The following is a 24,463-nucleotide window of genomic DNA, read 5'->3' as shown; positions in this document are numbered from 1 at the left end:
TTTCCGATGGCTGAGAAGCGTAGTACAGAAAAATCGCTAATACTCAGTTGACTCAATTACTACAGAGTTGTAAACCTCTGCTGGCAATAACCTCAGCACAAAAACTATTCGACAGGAGCATGACGACATAGATTTTCATGTCCTTGCAGGTGTAAAAAAGTCTTACATCAACAAGCACAACTGGACCGGTGTAAAGCACTCAGCCACCGGACCCTACAGTAGACATTTGTGGTGCTCCAGAGTGGGAGTAGCTTCTCTGTGTGGTGTTTCTGGTGGTGGATGAGTCTGGGTTTGGCGAATGACAGGAGAACGTTACCTGCTTATGGTTTTTTGTTTTTTTTTCCCCAGAGTCGACCTAGGTTCCTTAGCTCCAATGAAGGAAAATCTTAATGCTTTAGCGGACTCTGACATTTTTGACAATAGCATCCTGCCAACTTTGTTGGCATGGTTTGGGGAAGGTCATTTTCTGTTCTAGCATGTTTCAGCATGACTGTGGCTCAGGGCACAAAGCAGGACCTATAAACACATGGTTGGGTGAGTTTGGTGTGAAAGAACTTGACTGAACCGCATAGCGCTTTGTCCTCAATCACATATATCGCTTTTGGGATGAACTAGAACAGAAATCATGAGCATGGCCATCTCGGCCAACATCAGTGTCTGACCCCACAAGTTCTCTTCTGCATGAATACACAAATATTCCCTAAGAAACACTTCATAATCTTGTAGAAAGCATTCCCAGAAGACTGGAAGCCATTTTAGCTGCAAAGGGGAAGCTAACTACACTATGCCAATGGGGATATTATATTATTAATTCCATAAAAACAGGAGAAAATTGAAAAAAAAAAAGCTTTTAACAGACTTGTGTAACTACTAGATCTCTACTTGTGGATGCTTTTCACAGTGGGATAGATTTCTAATCTCCCTCTTAGAACCATCACTGACCTGTATTTATGGATGAGCCGTGTCCCAATGCATTGTGCATCCTGCTTGTTCAGGACCTATGTTGTCAAATTGCACCAGTATGGGGATATCTATGGTAGGAGCATTGGCATGGCTCCCAGTAGAAGCCAACCCTCCTCTAATTTTTGGCAGAATTAAACCAGTTCACAAACCCTCTGCATACATAGTGTTCTTCCGTCGCATAACTCATCATTAGTGAACACAAAGCTTTTATCTCAGGTGGGTTTTTGATAGTGTAACATTTTCTATAGGAAAATATAGGGTGTGTTATTTAATTTTCCCCATCCACTGATGGCCATTGTGTCACTGAAAATAGTGCTGAGCATGGATCATTTTGATAGCTGCTTGCTTGGCTAGTCTTTTGGTGTGAAGTGCAAATAACACTTACAACCACAGATCTTTATCTTCCTTCCATTGCACCTCAACTTGGGCAGATAAATGCTAATTTTCTTTTATCTGCTTACTCCTTATTTACTGATAATGTAAAGGTACCGTCACATTAAGCGACGCTGCAGCGATATCGACAACGATGCCGATCGCTGCAGCGTCGCTGTGTGGTCGCTAGAGAGCTGTCACACAGACAGCTCTCCAGCGACCAATGATGCCGAAGTCCCCGGGTAACCAGGGTAAACATCGGGTTACTAAGCGCAGGGCCGCGCTTAGTAACCCGATATTTACCCTGGTTACCATTGTAAATGTAAAAAAAACCCAGTACATACTCACCTTCTGATGTCCGTCAGGTCCCTGGCCGTCTGCTTCCTGCACTGACTGTGAGCGCCGGCCGGCCGTAAAGTAAAAGCAGAGCACAGCGGTGACGCCACGCTGTGCTGTGCTTTACGGCCGGCCGGCGCTCACAGTCAGTGCGGGAAGCAGACGGCCAGGGACCTGACGGACATCAGAAGGTGAGTATGTACTGGTTTTTTTTTACATTTACAATGGTAACCAGGGTAAATATCGGGTTACTAAGCGCGGCCCTGCGCTTAGTAACCCGATATTTACCCTGGTTACCATTGTAAAACATTGCTGGTATCGTTGCTTTGGCTGTCAAACACGACGATACACGCCGATCTGACGACCAAATAAAGTTCTGGACTTTCAGCAACGACCAGCGATATCACAGCAGGATCCAGATCGCTGCTGCGTGTCAAACACAACGATATCGCTATCCAGGACGCTGCAATGTCACGGATCGCTATCGTTATCGTTGCAAAGTCGTTTAGTGTGAAGGTACCTTAAGGCTAGGTTCCCATTGCGTTAATGGGATAGCGCTAACGGACAGCGTGCACCGTGTCCGTTAGCGCTCCCATTGCCGGCAATGTTAGAGCGCATTGCTAGCGCGTGTCATTTTCGGCACGCGCTAGCGATGTGCCGGTCTTTTGTAGCGCGCCTCGGACGCTGCTTGCAGCGTCCGCGGCGCGCCAGAGGTCCGTTCCCCGCTCTCGCAGATCGGGGATCTGCGAGAGCGGGGACGTTAACGCGACCCCTGAACGCGGCCCCGAAAAAGACATTGCGTTAGTGCAATCCGCTAGCGCTCGCGCTAAACGGATTGCACTAACGCAATCTGAACCTAGCCTAAGGGTATGTGCACACTGAATTTTCTTGTTGTGGCCAAATCAAGGATTTTGCTAATGGAAACCGCTTTAGGAAACGCCCTGTGTCACTTTTTTGGATGAGTTTTTTGTTTATTAAAGCTTTTTTAAAATGTTTTGGAAGAGGTTTTTTTTCCCCAGATGTCTATTTTGCAGCCTTTTTGATTGGACAGTGCTTTTTTTGAAGCAGATTCTTGCAAGAACCACTGACATACGCTTTCATTACTGCCAACAGGTGTCTTTCTAAACCTGGAGTGGAGGGGGGAACATTCAAAATACTTAATATCTGAATAGCAAAGTGGTTTTACAATAGAAATTCATAGGGGGGGTCTTTCTCTTTTAAATATGTTTATTGTATTTATATGATTTAAGAATAGAATCAAGAACATAGTTAAATATATCATTTTGGTATGTTATCACATCATATAACAATGAACATACAAAGAAAACAAGACAAAGCACTAAACAGTGAGGTTGAAGAGTGCAGTATGAGGCACATAGAAAATGGAAAGGTAAAAAGCTAAAGATCAGGGTTCAGTGAGGCACATAGATAGCAGAAAAGTAAGGATTGGAAATCAATGAGGGTATATGATTCTTCAAAAGAAAAACTGCTTTATATGTGGGTGTGCATGTGTTATCCATGGGTCCCAGCTTCTGGGAGTGTAATTTAAGACACTAGTGAGTTGCTCTTTGGTCATAAAAGGGTCTTTCAAGCATTTTTATGTAATTAATCAGGCTTTTTTATTTTTTGGACCTGGTCCAAAAGACGTCTTAGAAATGTCCTTGTGCTCTTACCCCTTTCTTTCTTTCTTCATGTTTTAATAATGCATTTATTTTTCTTCTAGCCTCTAGAACTACTGCGCAGAGTGAACAGCAGAGGGATAGAAGGTATAGCTGCTGGCTTTTACTACTGTATATTTGATATAATCCTGACCATTTTATTAGTCCTCTTATTCTTCATATTGATTCTGCATGAATCTCTATATATAATAGGCATCGTGATTACTCGCTAATCCCGCCCCCTGCACAGTAGCTCCACCCCCACCACATCTCCACACACAATCCCGCTCCCCACCACATCACCACACACAATCCCACCCCACCACATCACCACACACAATCCCGCCCCCACCACATCACCACACACAATCCCGCCCCCACCACATCACCACACACAATCCCGCCCCACCACATCACCACACACAATCCCGCCCCCCACCACATCACCACACACAATCCCGCCCCCCACCACATCACCACACACAATCCCGCCCCACCACATCACCACACATAATCCCGCCCCCACCACATTACCACACATAATCCCGCCCCCACCACATTACCACACACAATCCCGCCCCCCACCACATTACCACACACAATCCCGCCCCCAACACATTACCACACACAATCCTGCCCCCCACCACATTACCACACACAATCCTGCCCCCCACCACATTACCACACACAATCCCGCCCCCACCACATTACCACACATAATCCCACCCCCACCACATCATCACACATAATCCCGCCCCCACTACATCACCACACACAATCCCGCTCCCCACCACATCACCACACACAATCCCACCCCACCACATCACCACACACAATCCCGCCCCCACCACATCACCACACACAATCCCGCCCCACCACATCACCACACACAATCCCGCCCCCCACCACATCACCACACACAATCCCGCCCCCCACCACATCACCACACACAATCCCGCCCCACCACATCACCACACATAATCCCGCCCCCACCACATTACCACACATAATCCCGCCCCCACCACATTACCACACATAATCCCGCCCCCACCACATTACCACACATAATCCCGCCCCCCACCACATTACCACACACAATCCCGCCCCCAACACATTACCACACACAATCCCGCCCCCAACACATTACCACACACAATCCTGCCCCCTACCACATTACCACACACAATCCTGCCCCCCACCACATTACCACACACAATCCCGCCCCCACCACATTACCACACATAATTCCACCCCCACCACATTACCACCCACAATCCTGCCCCCCACCACATTACCACCCACAATCCTGCCCCCCACCACATTACCACACACAATCCCGCCCCCCCACCACATTACCACACACAATCCTGCCCCCCACCACATCACCACACATAATGGTGGTTCTTTTTTGCGTAGTATCGTTCCCACCAGGCACTAAAAATCTTTTTAAATGTATTTTTTAAGAAAAATGTTTTGTTTCAATAAAATATTATTTTCATGGCTTGGTACTTCATTGTTCTATTATTTGATGATATTTTGATTTTGGAAGTTTTTTGCCATTGATCTAGGCAGTATTTCTCTTTGATGTGTCACGGTTAATGGTTAATAGTGTAAGGGGTTTGCCACGCTTAGCTTATCCTCGAGGTAGACGCAGGACCATGTTTGGTTAAAGTCTTTGGGTGGTTTATTGCATCATAAACTAAAAACCCAAACTGGTAACAGAAAAACTGCCTGTCTGGATTAATAGAAAGTAAAAAGTACATACACAGTCCTGCCCAATGCTTCTGGGACAACACCTATGGCAGCTCTCACAGCAGCTTCAGTATGGAGGCTTCCTTTCCTCCACACAACACAGACAAAGGAAAAAAAAACTGGCTGGACATTTAACTCCCTCCAGCCACATCTTGGAGGTGGAGGTATGGTGAGATGGCATCCTGCCCATCTCTAACCTACCCACCATGAAAGCCAGTCCCATATAGCAACTGGATTGTTCTCAGCACGTATACTGCTGGAGAAAACACTTATAGCTCTCAGGAAAGCAATCTTTGTGACACGTATCTCCCCTCATGTACGACACCAGTGACCCTGTCACAATAGACAGGCAAGAATACAGGAATACGAGCACTGGGACCTGAGAACTGACAAGAATGTTTAGGAACAAACTTACAATGTTGCACAAGCACCTCCTTAAAGGTGGAGGTGCATTAAAAAATGAGTGTCTACCAGCCATTGGCTGGGGACATTTTAGGACTGCACCTGCTGTCCCTTTAAGAGGACGGAACTATGCATGCACCCTAAGCACAATGCCCGGGGATCTGCGTGCACCCCAGGTGTCAGTAGCCGAAGCAGGAAGTGAGGGATGGGAACTGCATCAGTGAGTAAGTTGGAGTCTCTGCCAGGGAAGAGGGACAGCAGGCAGAGACGCTGGTGCTACAATAGCACTCTAGTCATTACTTGAAACTGAGTAAACTTAGCTTCCCTGCAGTAACTGATGGGTAGGTTGTTGTCGGCCTGCAGGTTAGCTTGAGCTGCTGATGGCAATAACGCCTGTGCTTTGATGGCAACAGTGTTCAAATCCACGCTAAGGCCCCAATTCATCAAACCTTTCACTTTTAGATTTCTTGTAACTTTGTGTGCTTTCCATGCCAGTTTTGTCCATCTCCACTAAAATGGGCAAAACTAGGCGGTATGAGGCTACCTTATAATCAATCGGGCGCGTCTCACTTCAATATGCCCACTCATTAAGACCAGAGGGAACAACGCCAGGCTTGATGAATCGGAGAATACATTCTTATGGTAACACTAAACTTGCAAGCTGCCAGAATAGGAAGTGATGCCATAAAATAATATGTCGAAGGGACGTGAGAGAGACCAGAACAGAGGCAGGCAGTTTTGTCTAGACTGAACAAACTGCATATCCTTTAAAGGCGATTTTCCACCACCCAATATAATTTCACAAGGTTGGAATCATTTTAAAATGGGTGCAATGCTCAGCCCCTCTAAGCCCAATTCTCCAGGGCAGAAAGCAATATAGTCTTGTTCTTTAGTCACCTGCTTGCTAAGGCCTGAGTTTGGCTACAGTGGCCAAATGACTGGAACAGGATATTTTTGCATCCTGCCTTGAATGACATCCTTTTCTTTTCACATGATCACTGCAGCCAATCACAGGCCTCTACAGTCACGTGACTGATGAAAGATTGTCATAATTTCCTAACCGGCCTGAGACCACCAAATCGGCCTGCATTGGACCAGCAGATTTTAGAGTGGATAAGTTTAGCATATTTTATTATTTTAGAAACATACCTGCCATAATGTAGAATATTTTTGGCATTGGACAATCCCTGTAATCATTGGGGAAAGAAAATCTTGTTTCCCATTGTTTTGGCTTAATGTAATTTAGAAGACTTTTTCAGCAAATATCAATTTGACTCTCCTTTTAAAGGGATTTTTTAAGCCAGTTTTTGCTATGTAATCTGAAGCAGCATGATGAATGAGCTGAAAGCCTGATTCTAGCAATGTGTCACTTACTAGGCTGCGTGGTGTGGTTTAAAAAACAAAGTGTTTTATCAGCAGGAGATTATCACTAAAGGACTAGGTGGCTTGTGCCTCCTAGTCCTTTTGCTTTGTGTAACCCCGCCCCCACCACAGCAGCTTTCTGTGTGCACTGTACTTTGACAGAAAGCTGCTAATCAGTGGTGTGGGCGGGTTATTCAGGGCTCAGCTTTAGAGCATTGCTACTGCGGCAAAAAAACCCAGTAATTGTATCAAAATGACAACATGCATAACAGCAAGTGACATATCGCTAGAATCACGGTCTCAGTCCCTAAATTATGCTGCTCTCAGATTACATAGCAAAAGCGGGTTACAAATTCCCTTTAAAAATTTTTACCTTGCACATGTAATTAGATGACAACTGAATTCCTGTTATTTTTTTATAAAACTAATGTAGTCACCTGTTATAATATCTATATCTACCGTTTCTACCTTCTTGAACATTCAAAAATAAATAATATATACAAAAAATAACAACCAAAGTGTATTATAGTATTAGATTATAACGTTTTTGGCCTACGAATAGAACAAGCTGGATTGTCGGTGTAGATGGTAGGTTTCAATAATGTACAGATTTGTAAGAAGTAATTTTTATTATAGTTAATTACATGTTAAAGTGACTCCACAATTACAGGGATGGATGGAAATTTCTTGGCACTGTGTAATTTTTACTTTTATCTCTGAAAGTTACAGCCATGGGGAGATGTAATGGTCTTTGTGCTTTGCAATTCATCAAGCTTGGAAGTGAAATGAATGTAATCATACTGTGTAGACTTCTCTGGCAATGAAAACCTATGACTTAATTCGAGTTTGGAATCTGTCTCGTGCTGACTCATGTGGACACTTAAGGCTCAGTTGTTCCTAAACCTTTATAGATCACACTTTCCAGATTTAAAGAGAACCAATCGCTTCTGAGAAAAGCGCAAGAATGGACAGAAAATGACATTACAAGACTTTTTCCTCAAATATATGTCATTAGTGCATCAGATGATTTCTAGCAGTACTACAGCAACACAGGTTTTAATTTCTTACGGTCATTTTACCATAGTGATTGCAAAATCTGATGTGAATCCCCTCTGGGACATACCAACTGTAAGGGGGGAAGCTGATTCTATGCAGCATCTGAATGGTAAATGGAGCCTTGTGCTCAGATCTGGTCAGGATTTGGGGTGAACCAATCAATTTGCTTGCTGTGCCGTTTTGTCTATTCACTGTCCATAGTATACAGTGGTAGAATCACATCACCCATTTTTCATCACCATCACTACAAATATAAAATATTTCACTAAGTGAAACATTTTCCATACTGCCACTTCCAGGAAACGTAACCTAAACTTATACAGTATAGTATTATACAGTATATCAGCCACATAATAGGATTTGAATGTGTATTATGCAATCCAGAAAAAGGAGGATACAGTTTCTTCTAAAGGGTTAATATGCAAGATGAGTATATAGCTCATTTTAAAGGTTCAACTACTATAAGAGAAAATTGCTGCTTCTAAAAGTGTTCATCTTCTAGAGGAGGACATAGCTGCTTCTAAAGGGGTTATCTGAGGCTCTTGTACACACAGAGGAGCTGTGACTGATTTCACCTCTTTAGCTGTTTCTCCTACTTTTTTCTCCTGCAGCTCGAGTACGGTAAATAACAATACAATATAAAGTTCTTCATATATCACTGAATCCATCATAAAAAGTGACCCAGATATACCCTGTTGTGTCATGCTACACACAGTTTACCCACACATTGGTATCTTCCACCTCAGAGACACACGTCTTATACAGCTGTGAGGACAGTGAGACAGTTAAGAGCCACTTCAGCTCCCTCTAGAAGTGCCAAACCTCTGATTAATAAATGAGTGAGGACATTTTAGACTTTTCATATTTATAGATACTGCTTGTTCCATTATACTTATTGTACCTGCTGCAGTGTTCTTTCTTAGTATTAGCTAAGGCAAGTGTTAAGTGTAAACCTTGCGCAGCACCTTTTATTGTCCAAATCTTTTGTTGCTGGCCTGCCAGAAAATATTCTTTATTCAAATATGCTTATGATGTGCTCGGTGCTCCCTTGGTGTAGCAAATAAGTTACTTGTACTTTCATACCTACTGTACTTGATTTACATTTATCTGTACCCTCCCTTGGCTTATGTCAATCAAGGAAAAGGAGGTACAGAAAGAAACGGAAAATGGATGGGAATGTGGACTGAACTGCTCGGCCATGGCAAGGGTGCACCAAGCACCTCATTTTGAATATTTGAAAAAAAGAGCAGTTTCTCACAAACACAACAATGGATCTAGACACTGAAGAAGTGATGTTTACTTGGGCTTTGTTCCCACAGTCAGTTTGTGTTGACAGACTCAAATTAAAGGAAGTCTGTCAGCACAGAATGACTGTTCAAACCAAGTACAGGCGCACGGTGCATCATGGCGTAGCCAACCATTAAGTGCACCTTCTCGCTTGCTTTCCTTCTGTACTGAACCAAGCACCTGTACTTGTACAGCCATTCTGTGATGACTGACTCCCTTTTAGTGAATCTTCCCATCTACTTGTTTTCTCTCTATTTCTATAAAGTCAGATCTGTCAATCAAGATAGAGGGAAAACGAATAGCTGGGAAGGTGCACTAAACTGCTCGGCCCCACAACGATGCACCGAGTGCCTGTACTTGATTTGAACAGTCATTCTGTGCTGACTGTCCCTTTAAAAGCTTTCCATTTGTTTGTATGTAATTTTTTGTCTACTAGCCCAGAGTGGAGGGAAAAGATTTTCATTATTTGTAGTGAACTGTAGCAACAACATGCCAGTAGGGTCCCTGAGAATAATGTAACGCAAGGCTTTATTCACATCTACTTTATAGTGAGGGAACCTGTCACCAGGTTTGGCTGATACGAGTAACGGCCACCGCCTTACAGGGCTTATATACAGCATTCTATAATGCTGTAGATCTGCCCCAACCCATTCTATAATGTTGTTTATCTGCCCCCAACCCAACTTATAAGAGAAGAAAAATAACTTTTATTATACTCCCCTGCGGGCGGTCCGGTCCGATAGGCGTCACTGGTCTTGGTCCAGCGCCTCCCTTCCTCTTACGATCGCCGTCCTCCTGCTTGCTTCGTGTTGATGACACATCTCGGCATCGCGGCTCCTGTTGAGGGTAGAGCAAAGTACTGCAGTGCGCAGGCACCGGGAAAGGTCAGAGAGACCCAGCGCCTACACACTGCAGGACTTCATATTCTGCCCTCAACAGGGCAGATAAGTGCGCCTGCGCAGGACCGCGATGCCGGGGAGCCTGTGTGGATGACGCAGGGACGCGTCATCCACACGAAGCAAGCAGGAGGACGGCAATCGTAAGAAGAAGGGTGGCGCTGGACCAAGACCAGCGACGCCCATCGGACTGGACCGCCCCCCCGGGTGAGTGGTAAAAGTTATTTTTCTTGTCTTACAGGTCGGATTGGGGGCTTATATACAGCATTATAGAATGCTGTGTATAAGCCCTGAGAGGCAGTGGCCGTAACTCGCATCACCCAAACCTGGTGACAGGTTCCCTTTAATAGCAGAAGTCATTGTACAGAGTATATCATATGACACCTCTAAATGCTGCCAGACAGTCCGTATACAGGTGAGTGCCAAACCTAAACCTGCTCCTTTCTGTCATTGTAACTGCAAGAGAAGTTCTACATCCTTTCTTCAAAAATGCTTTGGTCACACCTTATTATATTATGCAGTCTGGCTGCATGTTTTTGTCTTTATCAAGGTCAGATGTCGTAACAAATATAGCTTAAAAATGTTTACAATTTTTGGCATGCCATTTTCATGGTATTTTTATGTTCTAAGATGCACACCACTCCAAATATCAGCTTTCCCATGTGTTAATTTTATTTTTTTAACACTAAAAATTCCGTGCTGTTTTGTTGGTAAAGCCAACCTCCAATTCGGCCTCCTTTATTTCAGACTCCTTCATAAATAGATTATGTATAATTAAAGATGTTGACCGGATAGGTGATAACGTGTTGATCAGAGGGGGTGAGACTGCTGGCAAATAGTGGACATTCATAAATCTGTGACCGCAATATCACACAGAGAAGAAATATATGATTATAAAAGTTCACATTTTTACATAGATTATGTTAAAAAAAATCACAATAAAATCATGTAAAAAACCAGGATACCTCAAGAAAGGACTGACTATTTGATTGTAATTTTATGTGATTTACAATGTATTCAGATGTGTATGGGGTAGGCATTAATTATAAATAATTGTAAATAAGTGCTAGAACAATCAATTATTCCTATGTATCAATCATTTGACCACAATCAGTATATCACATAAAGCTCTGCGCTATTCAACCATTCCACCTGTAATATCACAGTTAATGCACCTCATACAGTCAAGTAAACCTATTTACAATGAATAAACGTAAGGAATAGTGAGTCTGTGTGTTAGTTTGTACCTGGATGTATAGAAAATAGTGATCAATAGTTGATGCAGCATGGTCTGGTCTGTCCCCTTGTTACCCCGACGCGCGTTTCACCTCTCTGGCTTCTTCCTGGGGGCATGTCTTAAGTGGCGGGCTTGGCCAGGTTAAATATATCATTGTGCCAATTGGCCAAAAAGGGGCGGTGTAGTTATATATATATATATATATATATATATATATATATATATATATATATGTATATACACTCACCGGCCACTTTATTAGGTACACCTGTCCAACTTCTTGTTAACACTTAATTTCTAATCAGCCAATCACATGGCGGCAACTCAGTGCATTTAGGCATGTAGACATGGTCAAGACAATCTCCTGCAGTTCAAACCGAGCATCAGTATGGGGAAGAAAGGTGATTTGAGTGCCTTTGAACGTGGCATGGTTGTTGGTGCCAGAAGGGCTGGTCTGAGTATTTCAGAAACTGCTGATCTACTGGGATTTTCACGCACAACCATCTCTAGGGTTTACAGAGAATGGTCCGAAAAAGAAAAAAAATCCAGTGAGCGGCAGTTCTGTGGGCGGAAATGCCTTGTTGATGCCAGAGGTCAGAGGAGAATGGGCAGACTGGTTCGAGCTGATAGAAAGGCAACAGTGACTCAAATCGCCACCCGTTACAACCAAGGTAGGCCTAAGAGCATCTCTGAACGCACAGTGCGTCGAACTTTGAGGCAGATGGGCTACAGCAGCAGAAGACCACACCGGGTACCACTCCTTTCAGCTAAGAACAGGAAACTGAGGCTACAATTTGTACAAGCTCATCGAAATTGGACAGTAGAAGATTGAAAAAACGTTGCTTGGTCTGATGAGTCTCGATTTCTGCTGCGACATTCGGATGGTAGGGTCAGAATTTGGCGTAAACAACATGAAAGCATGGATCCATCCTGCCTTGTATGGAGCATCTTTGGGATGTGCAGCCGACAAATCTGCGGCAACTGTGTGATGCCATCATGTCAATATGGACCAAAATCTCTGAGGAATGCTTCCAGCACCTTGTTGAATCTATGCCACGAAGAATTGAGGCAGTTCTGAAGGCAAAAGGGGTCCAACCCGTTACTAGCATGGTGTACCTAATAAAGTGGCCGGTGAGTGTATATATATATATATATATATATATATATATATATATATATATATATATATATATATATATATATATAAAACAATCACTGCTCATTGTCTAATAAGATCCATATACCTCTAAATACTTGGTGTTTATTAGCTACGTAAAATGAATAGGGCACTTACAAACCCCTTTTTAATCACAACACATTTGTACTACACGTGTAACAAGTACAGAATTGTACCTATGCACTTTCTATGGTCATATGGTTTTGGTTTTAACATGATTTTATTGTAATTTTTTTATGTAATCTAAATAAAAATTTGCATTTTAATAATCCTAGATCTCTTCTATGTCTGTGACATTGCTGCCACAGATTTATGAAATTCCATGTGTTATTGAAGTGCTATGTATAACTTTTGAGACTCATGGTGATAATTGCTGGTAAATAGTTTAATTTTTATTCTCAAACCTTTATCCATGTTGTAAAATGGACTGCTGCTTCATTCATTCATTCATTCATTCATTCATTCATTCATTCATTCATTGGAGCTGCAAGAAAATGGTGAGCTGGGCAACCCCATAGAGAATGAATGGAGCAGCAGTTGAACATGCTCACTGCCACTCTAACCTAACAGATAAAAGTTCCCCACTGTACCAATCCATGTGCGTCCCAGTGGTCGGACACCCACCGATCAACAAGTTATCACCTATCTTATAGATAGGTGATAATGGAGACATCCAGTTAAACCAAATGTATTAGTATGACTGAACTGACATAGTAATATGGCAACATCAGACTTTTTGTCACCATCATATAAATAAATGGGCTTCTCGGAGCATAAAATACATTTTTCGGAATAATATTTCAGAACAAAAAATTATCATAAAGTAAATATGCAACAAACTGTGTGTAATAAATTAGTTATGAAATATAAATAATATATCAGATTTACTTTTTAATTTCAAGCTTGAGGTAGCATTTCTATAACTCCTGACTCACCACAGAACGAACTCCTAATCCACCACTCTTGACTTCACATCCCTGTAAAAATCTGAACTAATCCTAATACAAACATTAGAGGATAGAATATGGCATTATTGAAAAAAAGTTCTGGTGCTCGAGCAGGGTCCCAATCCCTTCCAAGTCAATGGAAAGAACTTGGCTCTCAATTATCTCATACAAAGTAGAGGAGTTTATTATTGCACAATCCAAGGATATGACGTGATGTCCGCTCACATGATCTTCATCAAAAATCGGATTGTTAATGGATTTATGGTATGTCCGTTTTCTCAGATATAGGATGGCAGGTATAATTTCTGTAGACTGCACCATTCTTTGCAGTATACCCTTAATTCCTTATGTGCTAAGACAAACGTACCAGCAATCTTCATCTGCAATGCGAGTTTTACTGAATATAGAAGTATGGGAGAAGAGATCTTCTTAATTTATTATAAAAGTAGAGCAAGGTTTCAATCAGATATATTTGAGTCACGTATGAGTTTTATCTTAGTTTTTAATAGATAGAACACAAACCTGATAAAAATATATTCTATTGGACTGTTTACATGTCCTTGTTTTTTTTTTATGGACCTAGTGTTCCGCAAAAAATCATGGCGACATGTTCATTTTTGATCTGAGTACTGGTTCAAAATTATCCATACAAGTTTGAGTCCTGTAAGAAAGCATGATGTAAGATCCTGGATGGCCGCTATGTACCACCGAGGTGGTTGGCCTCTGTAATGTAAAGTCTGTCCCAGTAACACTAGGTTAATTTGTCCGGATTTTAGGTCCTTGATTTAGGAGCAACCAAAAGAGTCTGGGTGGAAATTGTTCCCATAATCTAGACCGGGGCTTGCACGTCTATTCCCAGCAGCTGGGTTAGCTCAGCTTGTGGAATTGTGCTGAAGTTAAATAGAGGTGTGTTTGTTTGGTGAACGCATTTATACTGCTGGAGCAGCTACTGCCTGAAATACCGAGGTTGGTGAGGCTGCCATATTTACCTTGTTTCAGTGTGCTTGAAGAAAACGGTTTATGTTATTCACTTGTACTGGAAAAAAGCGTTTTTTGTTTTGGAGCTGTAAAGTTTATGATGAAAATATACTTTATGCTGTTTTGATATAAAAACCCTGTGCTCGGTGCATATCCAAGTGGCTACCAGAGAGCTGAAACCTTACGGTCCGTTCAAATCAAAGACAACACATGGATGCCATCATTGTGCAGTCTATGCTGTAGATGATTAGTAAATTACAATGCTACCGTATTTTTCGGATTATAAGACACACCGGACCATAAGCGCCCCCCCCCAATCATAATTTAGAGGCGGAAAATAGGAAAACAAATATATATATACTCGTGTGTGTGTGTGTCCCGTTTTATAGTCAGAGCTTACCTGGGGGGTGGCTGTGAAGCAGAGTCACTGAGGCAGAAGCAGGGTCGCCACTGGAGGAAACCGGCAGCAGTAGGAGTGGGGCGATGCTGGGAGCAGGGGTGTCCCTGCGATGCGAAGAAGCAGCGATTGATCTAGTGGTGGTGGGCTGCAGGAAAATGGCGCCGAAGGCAGTGCATGAGCAGACTGAAATCTCTGCTCGTCATTGTGACATTTGGCATTTTCAATCCAGTTTTTGCCAGCTATGACAAAATGGGGCAGAATGGGGCATGGCATTGCTCACTTGTATCATTCTGACTGGAGTAAGATTTGTGGTGAGGGACACAACTCTTTAAAGAAGCACTCCCGTCAAAGTTTTTATCCTGTATGTAAAATGCCGGTCTTGATTAGTCTTTAAAGGGCTTGTCCACTAAACAGAAGCTGAGCTGCAGTTCTCGAAAGTGACTGCTATACAGTGATGGAGCTGCGTTGTTCCTCTCTGTACTCTTTTTACTGGAGCTGATAACTAGAGAGATTGCTGGGTGTGGAACTCTCACCAATCCCATATTGATGACCTATCCTGAGGTCTAGTGGAGAACCGCTTTTATTAAAAAAAACTCCCCCTTTATTACTAAATAATTAGCAGATTTTTTTAATAAGGAAAGACTGCTTGTAAACTGCAAATCACTTAAAGACATTGGTAGTCTATTGGTGAGAAGTAGCCCGGGAAACCATGACATACTTTGTTCCCCTACACACTAATGACTAACAGTTGTCCCATGTTATTATTGGTCCTCTAACATAAGCCAGAACCAGAACATTGTTGTTTTTCCAGTTTCTCATCATAAACTGTGTGGGCGGCTAAAACAAAAAGGGTCACTACAACCCAGAAATGTACAAAACCTTCACTAAAACACGGAGCCAGAGACAGAAAGTAGGATTTATGAGGAAGATACCAGGGCTTTTGTTAATGGACACATATAGGGTTAATGTTTGATCAAAAATAATATACCCCTCATACTGTAAAATAGTTCTAGTAACCAGTAGTAATGAGCGAACATGTTCGGATAAGGTTTTATCCGAGCATGCTCGTGTGCTAACAGAGTGTCTCCAGCGTGGTCGAAAAATATGTTCGAGTTCCCGCGGCTGCATGTCTCGCGGCTGTTCAACAGCTGCAACACATGCGGGGATTGCACATAATCATGCTCAAATAACACCTTATCCGAGCACGTTCACTCATAACTAATAAACAGTTAAACAGTTTCATAAAGTTGTAATGAGTCAACAAACTGGTGATTAACTCCTTATATTTTGTTCTGAATGAATGTGTCTTGTACGGATAGTGTTGAGACTGCAGTCAGAGGAACTCGCACGGCTTACTGCGTTGTTCCTTACTGCATTCACAAAGTGATATTTCCATAGTGGTCATAGACACTGATCTTACTGGAGCTATATACAAGTGCTTCTCACTAAATTAGAATATCATCAAAAAGTCGATTTATTTCAGTTCTTCAATACAAAAAGTGAATCTCATATATTATATAGAGTTATTACAAACAGAGTGATGTTTTTCAAGTGTTTATTTCTGTTAATATTGATGATTATGGCTTACAGCCAATGAAAACCCAAAAGTCGTTATCACAGTAAATTAGAATAATTAAAACCCCTGCAAAGACTTCCTAAGCATTTAAAAAGGTCCCTTAGTCTGTTTCAGTAGGCTCCACAATCATGGGGAAGACTGCTGACTTGACAGATGACCAGAAGGCAGTCTTTTGACACACTCCACAAGGAGGGTAATCCACAAACAGTCATTGCGAAAGAAGCTGGCTGTACACAGTGCTGTATCCAAGCATATTAATGGAAAGGTGAGTGGAAAGAAAAAGTGTGGTGGAAAAAGTGTGGTAGAAAAAGATGCACAAGCAACCGGGATAACCACAGTCTTGAAAGGATTGTTAAGAAAAGGTCATTCAGAAATTTGGGGGGAGATTCACAAGGAGTGGACAGATGCTGGAGTCATTGCTTCAAGAGCCACCACACAGACGTATCCAGGACATGGGCTACAAGTGTCGCATTCCTTGTGCCAAGCCACTCATGTCATGACCAATAGTCAACGCCAGAAGAGTCTTACATGGGCCAAGGAGAAAAAGAACTGGACGGTTGCTCACTGGTCCAAGGTGTTTTCAGATAAAAGTAAATTTTGCATTTCATTTGGAAATCAAGGTCCCAGAGTCTGGAGGAAGAGTGGAGAGGCATACAATCCAATCTGCTTGAGGTCCAGTGTGTGTTGTTTCCACAATCAGTGATGGTTTGGGGCGCTGTCATCTGCTGGTGTAGGTCCACTGGGTTTTATCAAGTCCAAAGTCAGCGCAGCCGTCTACCAGGAAATTTTAGAGCACTTCATGCTTCCCTCTGCCGACAAGCTTTTTAGAGATGGAAATTTCATTCTTCCCCAGGACCTGGCACATGTCCACACTGCCAAAAGTACCAATACCTAGTTTATAAACAACAGTATCACTGTGCTTGATGGGCCAGCAAACTCGCCTGACCTTAACCCCATAGAGAATCTATGGGATATTGTCAAGAGGAAGATGAGACACCAGACCCAACAATGCAGATGAGCTGAAGGCTGCTATCAAAGCAACCTGGGCTTCCATAACACCTCAGCAGTGCCACAGGCTGATCGCCTCCATGCCTCGCCGCATTGATGCAGTAATTAATGCGGTAATTAATGTAAAAGTAGCCCCAACCAACTATTGAGTACATTTACTGAACATACACTTCAGTAGGCCAACATTTCGGATTTTCAAATCATTTTTCAAGCTGGTGTTATCAAGTATTCTAATTTATTGAGATAATGACTTTTTGGGTTTTCATTGCCTGTAAGCCATATTCATCAACATTAACAGAAAGAAACGCTTGAAATACATCACTCTGTTTGCAATTACTCTAAATAATATGAGTTTCAATTTTGTATTGAAGAACTGAAATAAATTAAATTAACTTTTTGATACTCTAATTTTGTGAGAAGCACCTGTATATACCATAGTTTTTTGGACTATAAGACGCACTTTTTTCCCCAAAATTTTTTGGGGAAAACGGGGGTGCATCTTATAGTCGGAATATACTTACAAATACTGTGGTGGCAGCAGGAGTCAGGCGATTCTGCAGCTGTCCCATCCGACGCTGCAGGGTGATGATCATACTCCCTTCCCATGCTGGTGCGGCAGGTTCAGCGGTGGTGCTCTGTGGTGTCGGGGGCTCCGCCTGCATTTTGTGAAACCCCAGAGGCCCCCCGCACATCCATTGTCAGAGTTGGATCTGATTGTCATCCGAGTGTGATCCAATTCTTTCGCATGAGAGGATCACATCACAGGTACGGAGAACTTAATTTCTCCATCTACTCCATTGTGTCTCTGAGCATACATCAGACTGCACTTGGCTGACATCAGAGTGCAGTCCGATGTTTCACATGCACCTATAGACTTGTATGGGTATGACTGATCCAAACAAAGAAGCCACTCGCAGCATGCTGCCATTGTTTTCTCACACCGATTCAGCTTGAGAAAACAATCGCAGATCTGCACTGCCCCAAAGTATAAACATCAGATAGCACTCTGTCATGTTATATGCCAGGGTGTACGCCCCCTTATACATATATATAGTTTTGTGAGAAAAGTGTATCCGCCTACTCAGCCTCCCCTGCTCTACAACATGGAGTCGGCAGATTGGACTGTGTCTTCGTGGTGTCAGTTTCCCTTTTAAAGGGATTTTGAAAAAAGAAGTTTTGCGGGCTTCGGCGAATTTTCTGCTGTTTAACCATGTGACTGCAGAATGCTGAATCCTGACAGTATGCACATTTGTCAGTATTCTGCTGTGTTTACTGCTTCTCCCAGTGCTCTATCAGGAAAAATGGGTGAGATGCTAGTTGGCACATGGCCGCAAGGATGCAAATTGCTATACGTGACCGGCCACTCGAGCATTTAGCAGAGCACAAGAAAGTAAAGGATCGCGATTAACTTCTATGATTCCTATAGAGCGAGCTTCGATTTTACAAATGACGTTCCTTATTTTATACTGGATGGTTGAAATAGTAACAATTTTCTCTTACTTTGCATTTTATGTAGAGAATAGCCCAAAGGACAGATAATTGCTTTCTTATTGCAGATGTGATGGTGTAAAAACAGGTCATGTCTGTCTTTTGTGACTTTCGATAATTTGATTACTTGTGAAGTCCAAATGTGTCATTTATTCAGTTGTGGTATATGTGCCCATTATGGAATTGTCACACAATATCCTGATTTTTTGTTTCACCAGACGTCCCGAGATCACCATTGTTGCCGCTGAGCCAATTGGTCCTGGATCTTGGTTCCATGGTGGTCCACCTGGGGGATTAGGATTCCCACCACCTCCACCACCACAGTGGAGGCCTAGTGACTCCCATCCCCCTGAGGCAAGCAATACATTATTCATTTATCAATCTGTTTGTATCCCCAAAGTGTAGGCTTGTTATATCTACCTGTATCATGGGCAGCATACCATGGGGACAGATGTGCTCCCCTGCAAAAACACATTGTGACATTTACCAAATATTCGCCAACATATAGTTATGAGTTCCCTGCATTCATGTGAAAAGTGCTTGCACATCCCGTAGTTTTTGACGGTCTGTGTATACATGGAAAACATGGCAGCCCAGTGGTCACTACTGGATGGGGAGCACTGATCTGATGACTACAGGAGACTCCATAAATGCAATAGCCATGTATTATTTAATGGCCAGACAGTTCAGACTCATAGCTGAATGGACCAGACCCCCATAATGTGCTGCCCTTAAACAGGTTACCATAGTATACTGACCTCTTTAATTTCACATAAATCAATAGCAATGTTTTTACTTGTTAGGCATTTTGGTCTACATATGTGAACCTTAGGCCTTGATTATGCCACGTTTAACCTTTATATTTGGTCTATGTTTATATGCTTAAAGGGAAATGGTTCAGATATGGTTTTGAACATTCCCATTGATTACTGCTTGGGCAAAGTGTTCTAAAATGTGCTCTTTTGGCAAACATTTGTCAATTTTACAACTAAAGAACTTTTGAGTTGTTGACTCGCTTTCCCTTAAAAATGCACATATGAAGTCTCCTCATCCAAACGGGTCTACAAATCAACAAAAAATATTGTGTTAAAAATAATTTAAAAAAACCAAAAAATAGAAAAAGTATTCTTTTAAAAAGAATATAAAAGCATATTATTTTAGGATCCCTTAGTAAAAAACGATTTCTACTTCTCTGGTGGTTTTGGCAGTTCCCAAAACTTTAGAACTTAAAAAACAAAAAAGTAGTTTGTGACAAATTTTTTTGCATGTTTTCAGCAGCCGCCATCCTATGAGCAGGTAATTAAAGAAATCACACAAGTGCAAGTGGCCACAAGCAATTCTAATGTTGAACCCAGGCGGACATCCTCATGTGCAACGCAAACTGACTTTCATATGGAAGATGATTACACAGGGCCAGGCAATAATGTAAATCATCAGCCGGTCACTTGTGATCAAGCCACAGCCACAGGTAGGTTTCTCTTGGTTTTCTAGTAAAAGATTACTTAAATGCTTGATATTCACAAAAGACCAGATCATACTTTTTTTTTTTTTTTTTTTCAACTGAGGTGTGTAACATTGCCATGATATTTGCCTTGATAACTGAAGTCACTATTATGTTACTGGGGGAAGTACAGGTTCTCCTTAAGTAAGGAATTTTACAGGCAGTGGTACATTGCAGAAAAGTATGCAAAGTAGCTCTCTCGCAGAATAAGGTAAACTATTTTGCATGTAGCACTTGGGACAGGTGGCTGCCCTTTAGTCAATGAACTTCTTTTAATCACAGCTGGCATCAAGCCCTAGGGTTAGTAATGGGGACACATCTATCCGACACCTCCGTTACTAACCCAGTAATAAAGTTTTTTCTGTGTGTTTTTTTTTTTTTTTTATTTGAATAATTACTCCCCCCACACTATCATTAGTTCACCAATGGGAAAAAAATCCCATGCTGATCAGAAGTAATCCACCGAATCTGCTGTAGTACAGAAATGGATACGTGAAAAACCTAAACAGTAAGAAATAAACACGACACTCCCTCGTTCACCAATTTATTAGCAAAAATCTATCTATCTATTTGCACATGTTTAACACCTAAGCATATTTAATTTCTATTCTGCATTCTATTCCGGTATGTGCACAGGGATGTCACACTTTGTCCTCCGTGTGCAGGACCTATTGATGTCTGTGCTGCCGGAAAAAAAAACCGGACATGTCTACACGTAAATGCACGGACATGTGCGCAGCCTCATGGGCACATAATGGGTTTGCGTGTATATGTGTCTCCAGTAGGTCACCACACGTACGGCAAGCATGGATGTGTGAAGGAGGCCTCTACACATTGAATGGTGACTGGAGCTACGCCATACTGCCATATTTACATCCAGCCACGGCTAGGATTTATAACAAATAATCAGTGAGGGTGTTATATATCGCACACATACCCCATATCTGACATGAATTACTTCTGGGCCGCCCATAGACTTTAGACATCCGAACTGTCCGCATTACATTTTGCGGAGACGTTTTAATCCTCACTGTACATATAGCTGCTGCATGAGATCGCGCAGATGTTGAAGACGTTTTGAGACTGAGCCAGAAACCCCATAGAGGAGGCAGAGAGGGTTCTGATCGCTGTATACATAGTGCTAAACAAGCACTGTATGTATAGAATAGGGAGAACTCGCCGAGCTTTCTCCTCTGGACCCAATGGTCATGGGATAGCTGGAAGTAGGGAGAGAGCAGGAGCTGCTGGGTCCTAAGAGTGCAGGCATGAGGCTGACTTTCCCCTGTAACTGAGGTTAAATACCATTCCCAGTAACAGAAGAAATCCAATTTAAAAAATAAATAAAATGTTTAAATAGCCCCCCAACGGACATTACGACATTTACGGGTTGCACACTTTGTGAAATAAATAAAAAGCAGGGAAATAAATAATAATGGTAAAAGCTGCTGCCAATCTAAATCTGTCACTAGCCTCGCCCCATTAAATAAAAAATGTGTCTGCCATATAAAAAGTATTGCTATGCTAAGGGGAATTCATTTTAAAATGTGTTTTAGTGTTAATTAATATCTAATGACTGGACAGCCTTTAATTTTCTGTGCATGGATGAGCTGATTGTTTGCCTGCTGAGTTGTGTATCTTTGTCTAGTCTTTTGAGAAATTTAAGAGGGGCCAGTTCCTGAGACCCCCACCTTTTTATTTTTAAAAAGATTGCACAAAATTGCACCACTCAGTGGTGTCCTCAGGACCCGTATCCCTACCGGTCTACTACTTGCTTAAGGTGGTATCACCTATAAAAAAAAAATTAAAAATAAAAAAACCATTGTGAATGACAGGTGCACGTTACATGTATATAGATAGTTTAGCTTACTTGGTAAAGCTGAAGAAATCTAGATTAACTTTTGGTCATTAAGTAATTGTATAAAATGTAATTTTTTTGTAATGTGCGTTTTATGTTTTAACTATTAGTTCAAAGGACAACTGAGAGATCACGACAGTCACTACCTTTTGTGGCAAATAATGTTCAGGACAGTGCCCTCCAGATAGCAGTCAGTGTCACTGCTGGGACTAGCACCCGATACGAAGAATCAAATGTCACCAGATACCCAGTGCCAAGGCCAAGGACAAAATCTAATCTTAAACCTGTAATAAACAATAATTTAAGCGTTTATCAAGGAAGCAGTGAGATCTTCTTCCAGAATACATCCGAAGAAGAACTTCATTCCAGCCAGTCTTGCTCTGGTTTTGATGATAATTTTCTGGAGGACCTATTAGAAATGAACAATATGAGCCATGAAAGAAGCCAAAACAGTATTGTGTCAAGGATCAAAGCCTTTGAGTCCCAAGGTGAAAGTTCAGAACCTAAAAGGCCAGAAGTCGCACCACGTTCCATCAACACAAGGGGTGCTGTCACCACAAAGCCTGTATTAGCTCCCAAACCATTATCCAACAGAACATCTGGTGAGTGGGACCCTGGGAAAGACAACAAACCAAAATTTGTGCCAAGAGACGGGCTTGGACTATCAAGTCTACAAGATAGCAGTGGTGTGACCAAACCGGACCTGCCAAAGAAACCAAAGCCGAATCTCTCAAAAAGCAACAGTAATGAGTTCCCTGATGGTCTGCTTGGGACTTCTGGAAGCAACAGTAAAGAGTCTGAGAGAAAATTACCAGTTCCTGCGCCCAGGCCTCTGCTGCCTAAAAAACCCAATCAAGCGGACAGCAACCTTGTATCGGTATCCGTGGGAGCCAAACCCCTCGTTCCTGCTCCAAAATTCTCTGTAGCGTCTCAAGCCAAAGCATTTAACTCCGTGGAAACACCTGCAGCCAGAGTAGTGCAGAGCAAGTCTGTGGGTGACCTAGACTTGATCAACTTTGATGATGATGTGCTAACTCCGGTCCTGCACAGTCCAGAAGTTATTAGTGATTCAAAGGCAAATGTTGGTAAGGATAAATAATACGTTTTTGTATTCAGTGATGATTGGTTTTTTTTGTTTTTTTTCCTGTATGTGCAATGCTATACATGGATAGGACTTTTTCCCTAAAGGAAACCTTCATCAGAAAACAACCTATTTTTTAAAGCTGATTTTTGTTAAATGTGTGGTATTTTTGTAATCATTTTTGAGTCTTTTTTTTTTTCTATATCATAATATCTATTCTGAATAGAAATTAGAAATCTTACAATTTTCATACTGTTCACTGGGGCTTTATTAGACTATAACTTCCCGTAGTTTCAAGAAACTCACATGTACATAGCTGCAATGAACAGACTATTGATATCATCTAGCATCTAATGAGCGTGTGCAAAGGTCATTCTAGGTGAAGGGCAGCAGAGAAATCTCATTGTGATAGGTGGATCCTGTGTTATCAGCTGCATATAAAGGTGTTACCTGTCACTGTAATCCTGCCTGTGCTGATAAGGAAGCTACTGTAAATTCTTCTTGAAAGGCCAGAACTTTAGAGACTTAAATACTCATTGCTAAATGTGTAAAATTACAAGATAACAACGTTTTCTTTTTTTTTTTTTTTTTTTGAAAATCTGTTTATTAGCATTTTCTGAAACAGTACAAAATATACCAAATCAGTGATAATACAAAAATATAACAATGTAAGTTAATAAAATAACCACAAATCTCTTCCCTCCCCACATAAACTAAAGTAGTAAACCCCCATATTCTGCTTACGCATGATCCACTAAATATCTCATGAAGCTGGTGAACTACCACCAATCCTCTGCAATAAATACCATTGGGTATTTTCAAAATGTGCTCTTAGTTTCATCCTAGTCTCTAGAGGGAGCGATGGAATGAATGTAGCCCATGTGGAAAAGAATTTACCCGTCTGCTTCTCTTTGTTAGTCAGTGCGTCCAACCACTCCATTCTAAATATGAACTGGATTTTAGTGCGAATGAAAGGAAGTGAAGGGATTAGAGGGCTTAGCCACTGATGCAAAATGCTCTTCCTGGTCGCTGAAGCCCATATCATAAGAGTTGCCTTAATGTGTTTGGGTAATTTGTGAGACGTCTCGTCTAGGATATTAAAAATGGCCCATTGTGGAGTAAGCGTGAAAT

At 41.9% G+C, this 24,463-nt stretch overlaps 1 protein-coding gene across 7 annotated transcripts in view; it reads left to right on the top strand.

The window, feature by feature from the left end:
* The window catches only part of SH3D19 (SH3 domain containing 19), a 235,186-nt gene that overhangs the window by 148,656 nt on the left and 62,067 nt on the right, over window positions 1-24,463 (top strand). For 4 of the 7 annotated variants that reach the window (XM_077279316.1, XM_077279313.1, XM_077279311.1 and 1 more), the window contains exons 4-7: window positions 3,395-3,437; window positions 19,114-19,249; window positions 20,171-20,363; window positions 22,362-23,336. In XM_077279316.1, coding sequence (XP_077135431.1) covers window positions 20,288-20,363; window positions 22,362-23,336 — 1,051 coding nt within the window. In that variant the 5' untranslated portion in view covers window positions 3,395-3,437; window positions 19,114-19,249; window positions 20,171-20,287. The remainder of the gene's footprint in view (window positions 1-3,394; window positions 3,438-19,113; window positions 19,250-20,170; window positions 20,364-22,361; window positions 23,337-24,463) is intronic. The other 3 variants (XM_077279315.1, XM_077279312.1, XM_077279314.1) reach the window with 1 other exon arrangement.

This window comes from Ranitomeya variabilis, chromosome 1 (assembly GCF_051348905.1).
Source record: "Ranitomeya variabilis isolate aRanVar5 chromosome 1, aRanVar5.hap1, whole genome shotgun sequence".
Classification (NCBI taxonomy): domain Eukaryota; kingdom Metazoa; phylum Chordata; class Amphibia; order Anura; family Dendrobatidae; genus Ranitomeya; species Ranitomeya variabilis.
Note: the sequence above shows the minus strand (reverse complement) of the source record. Positions and strands in the feature narration are given on the sequence as shown.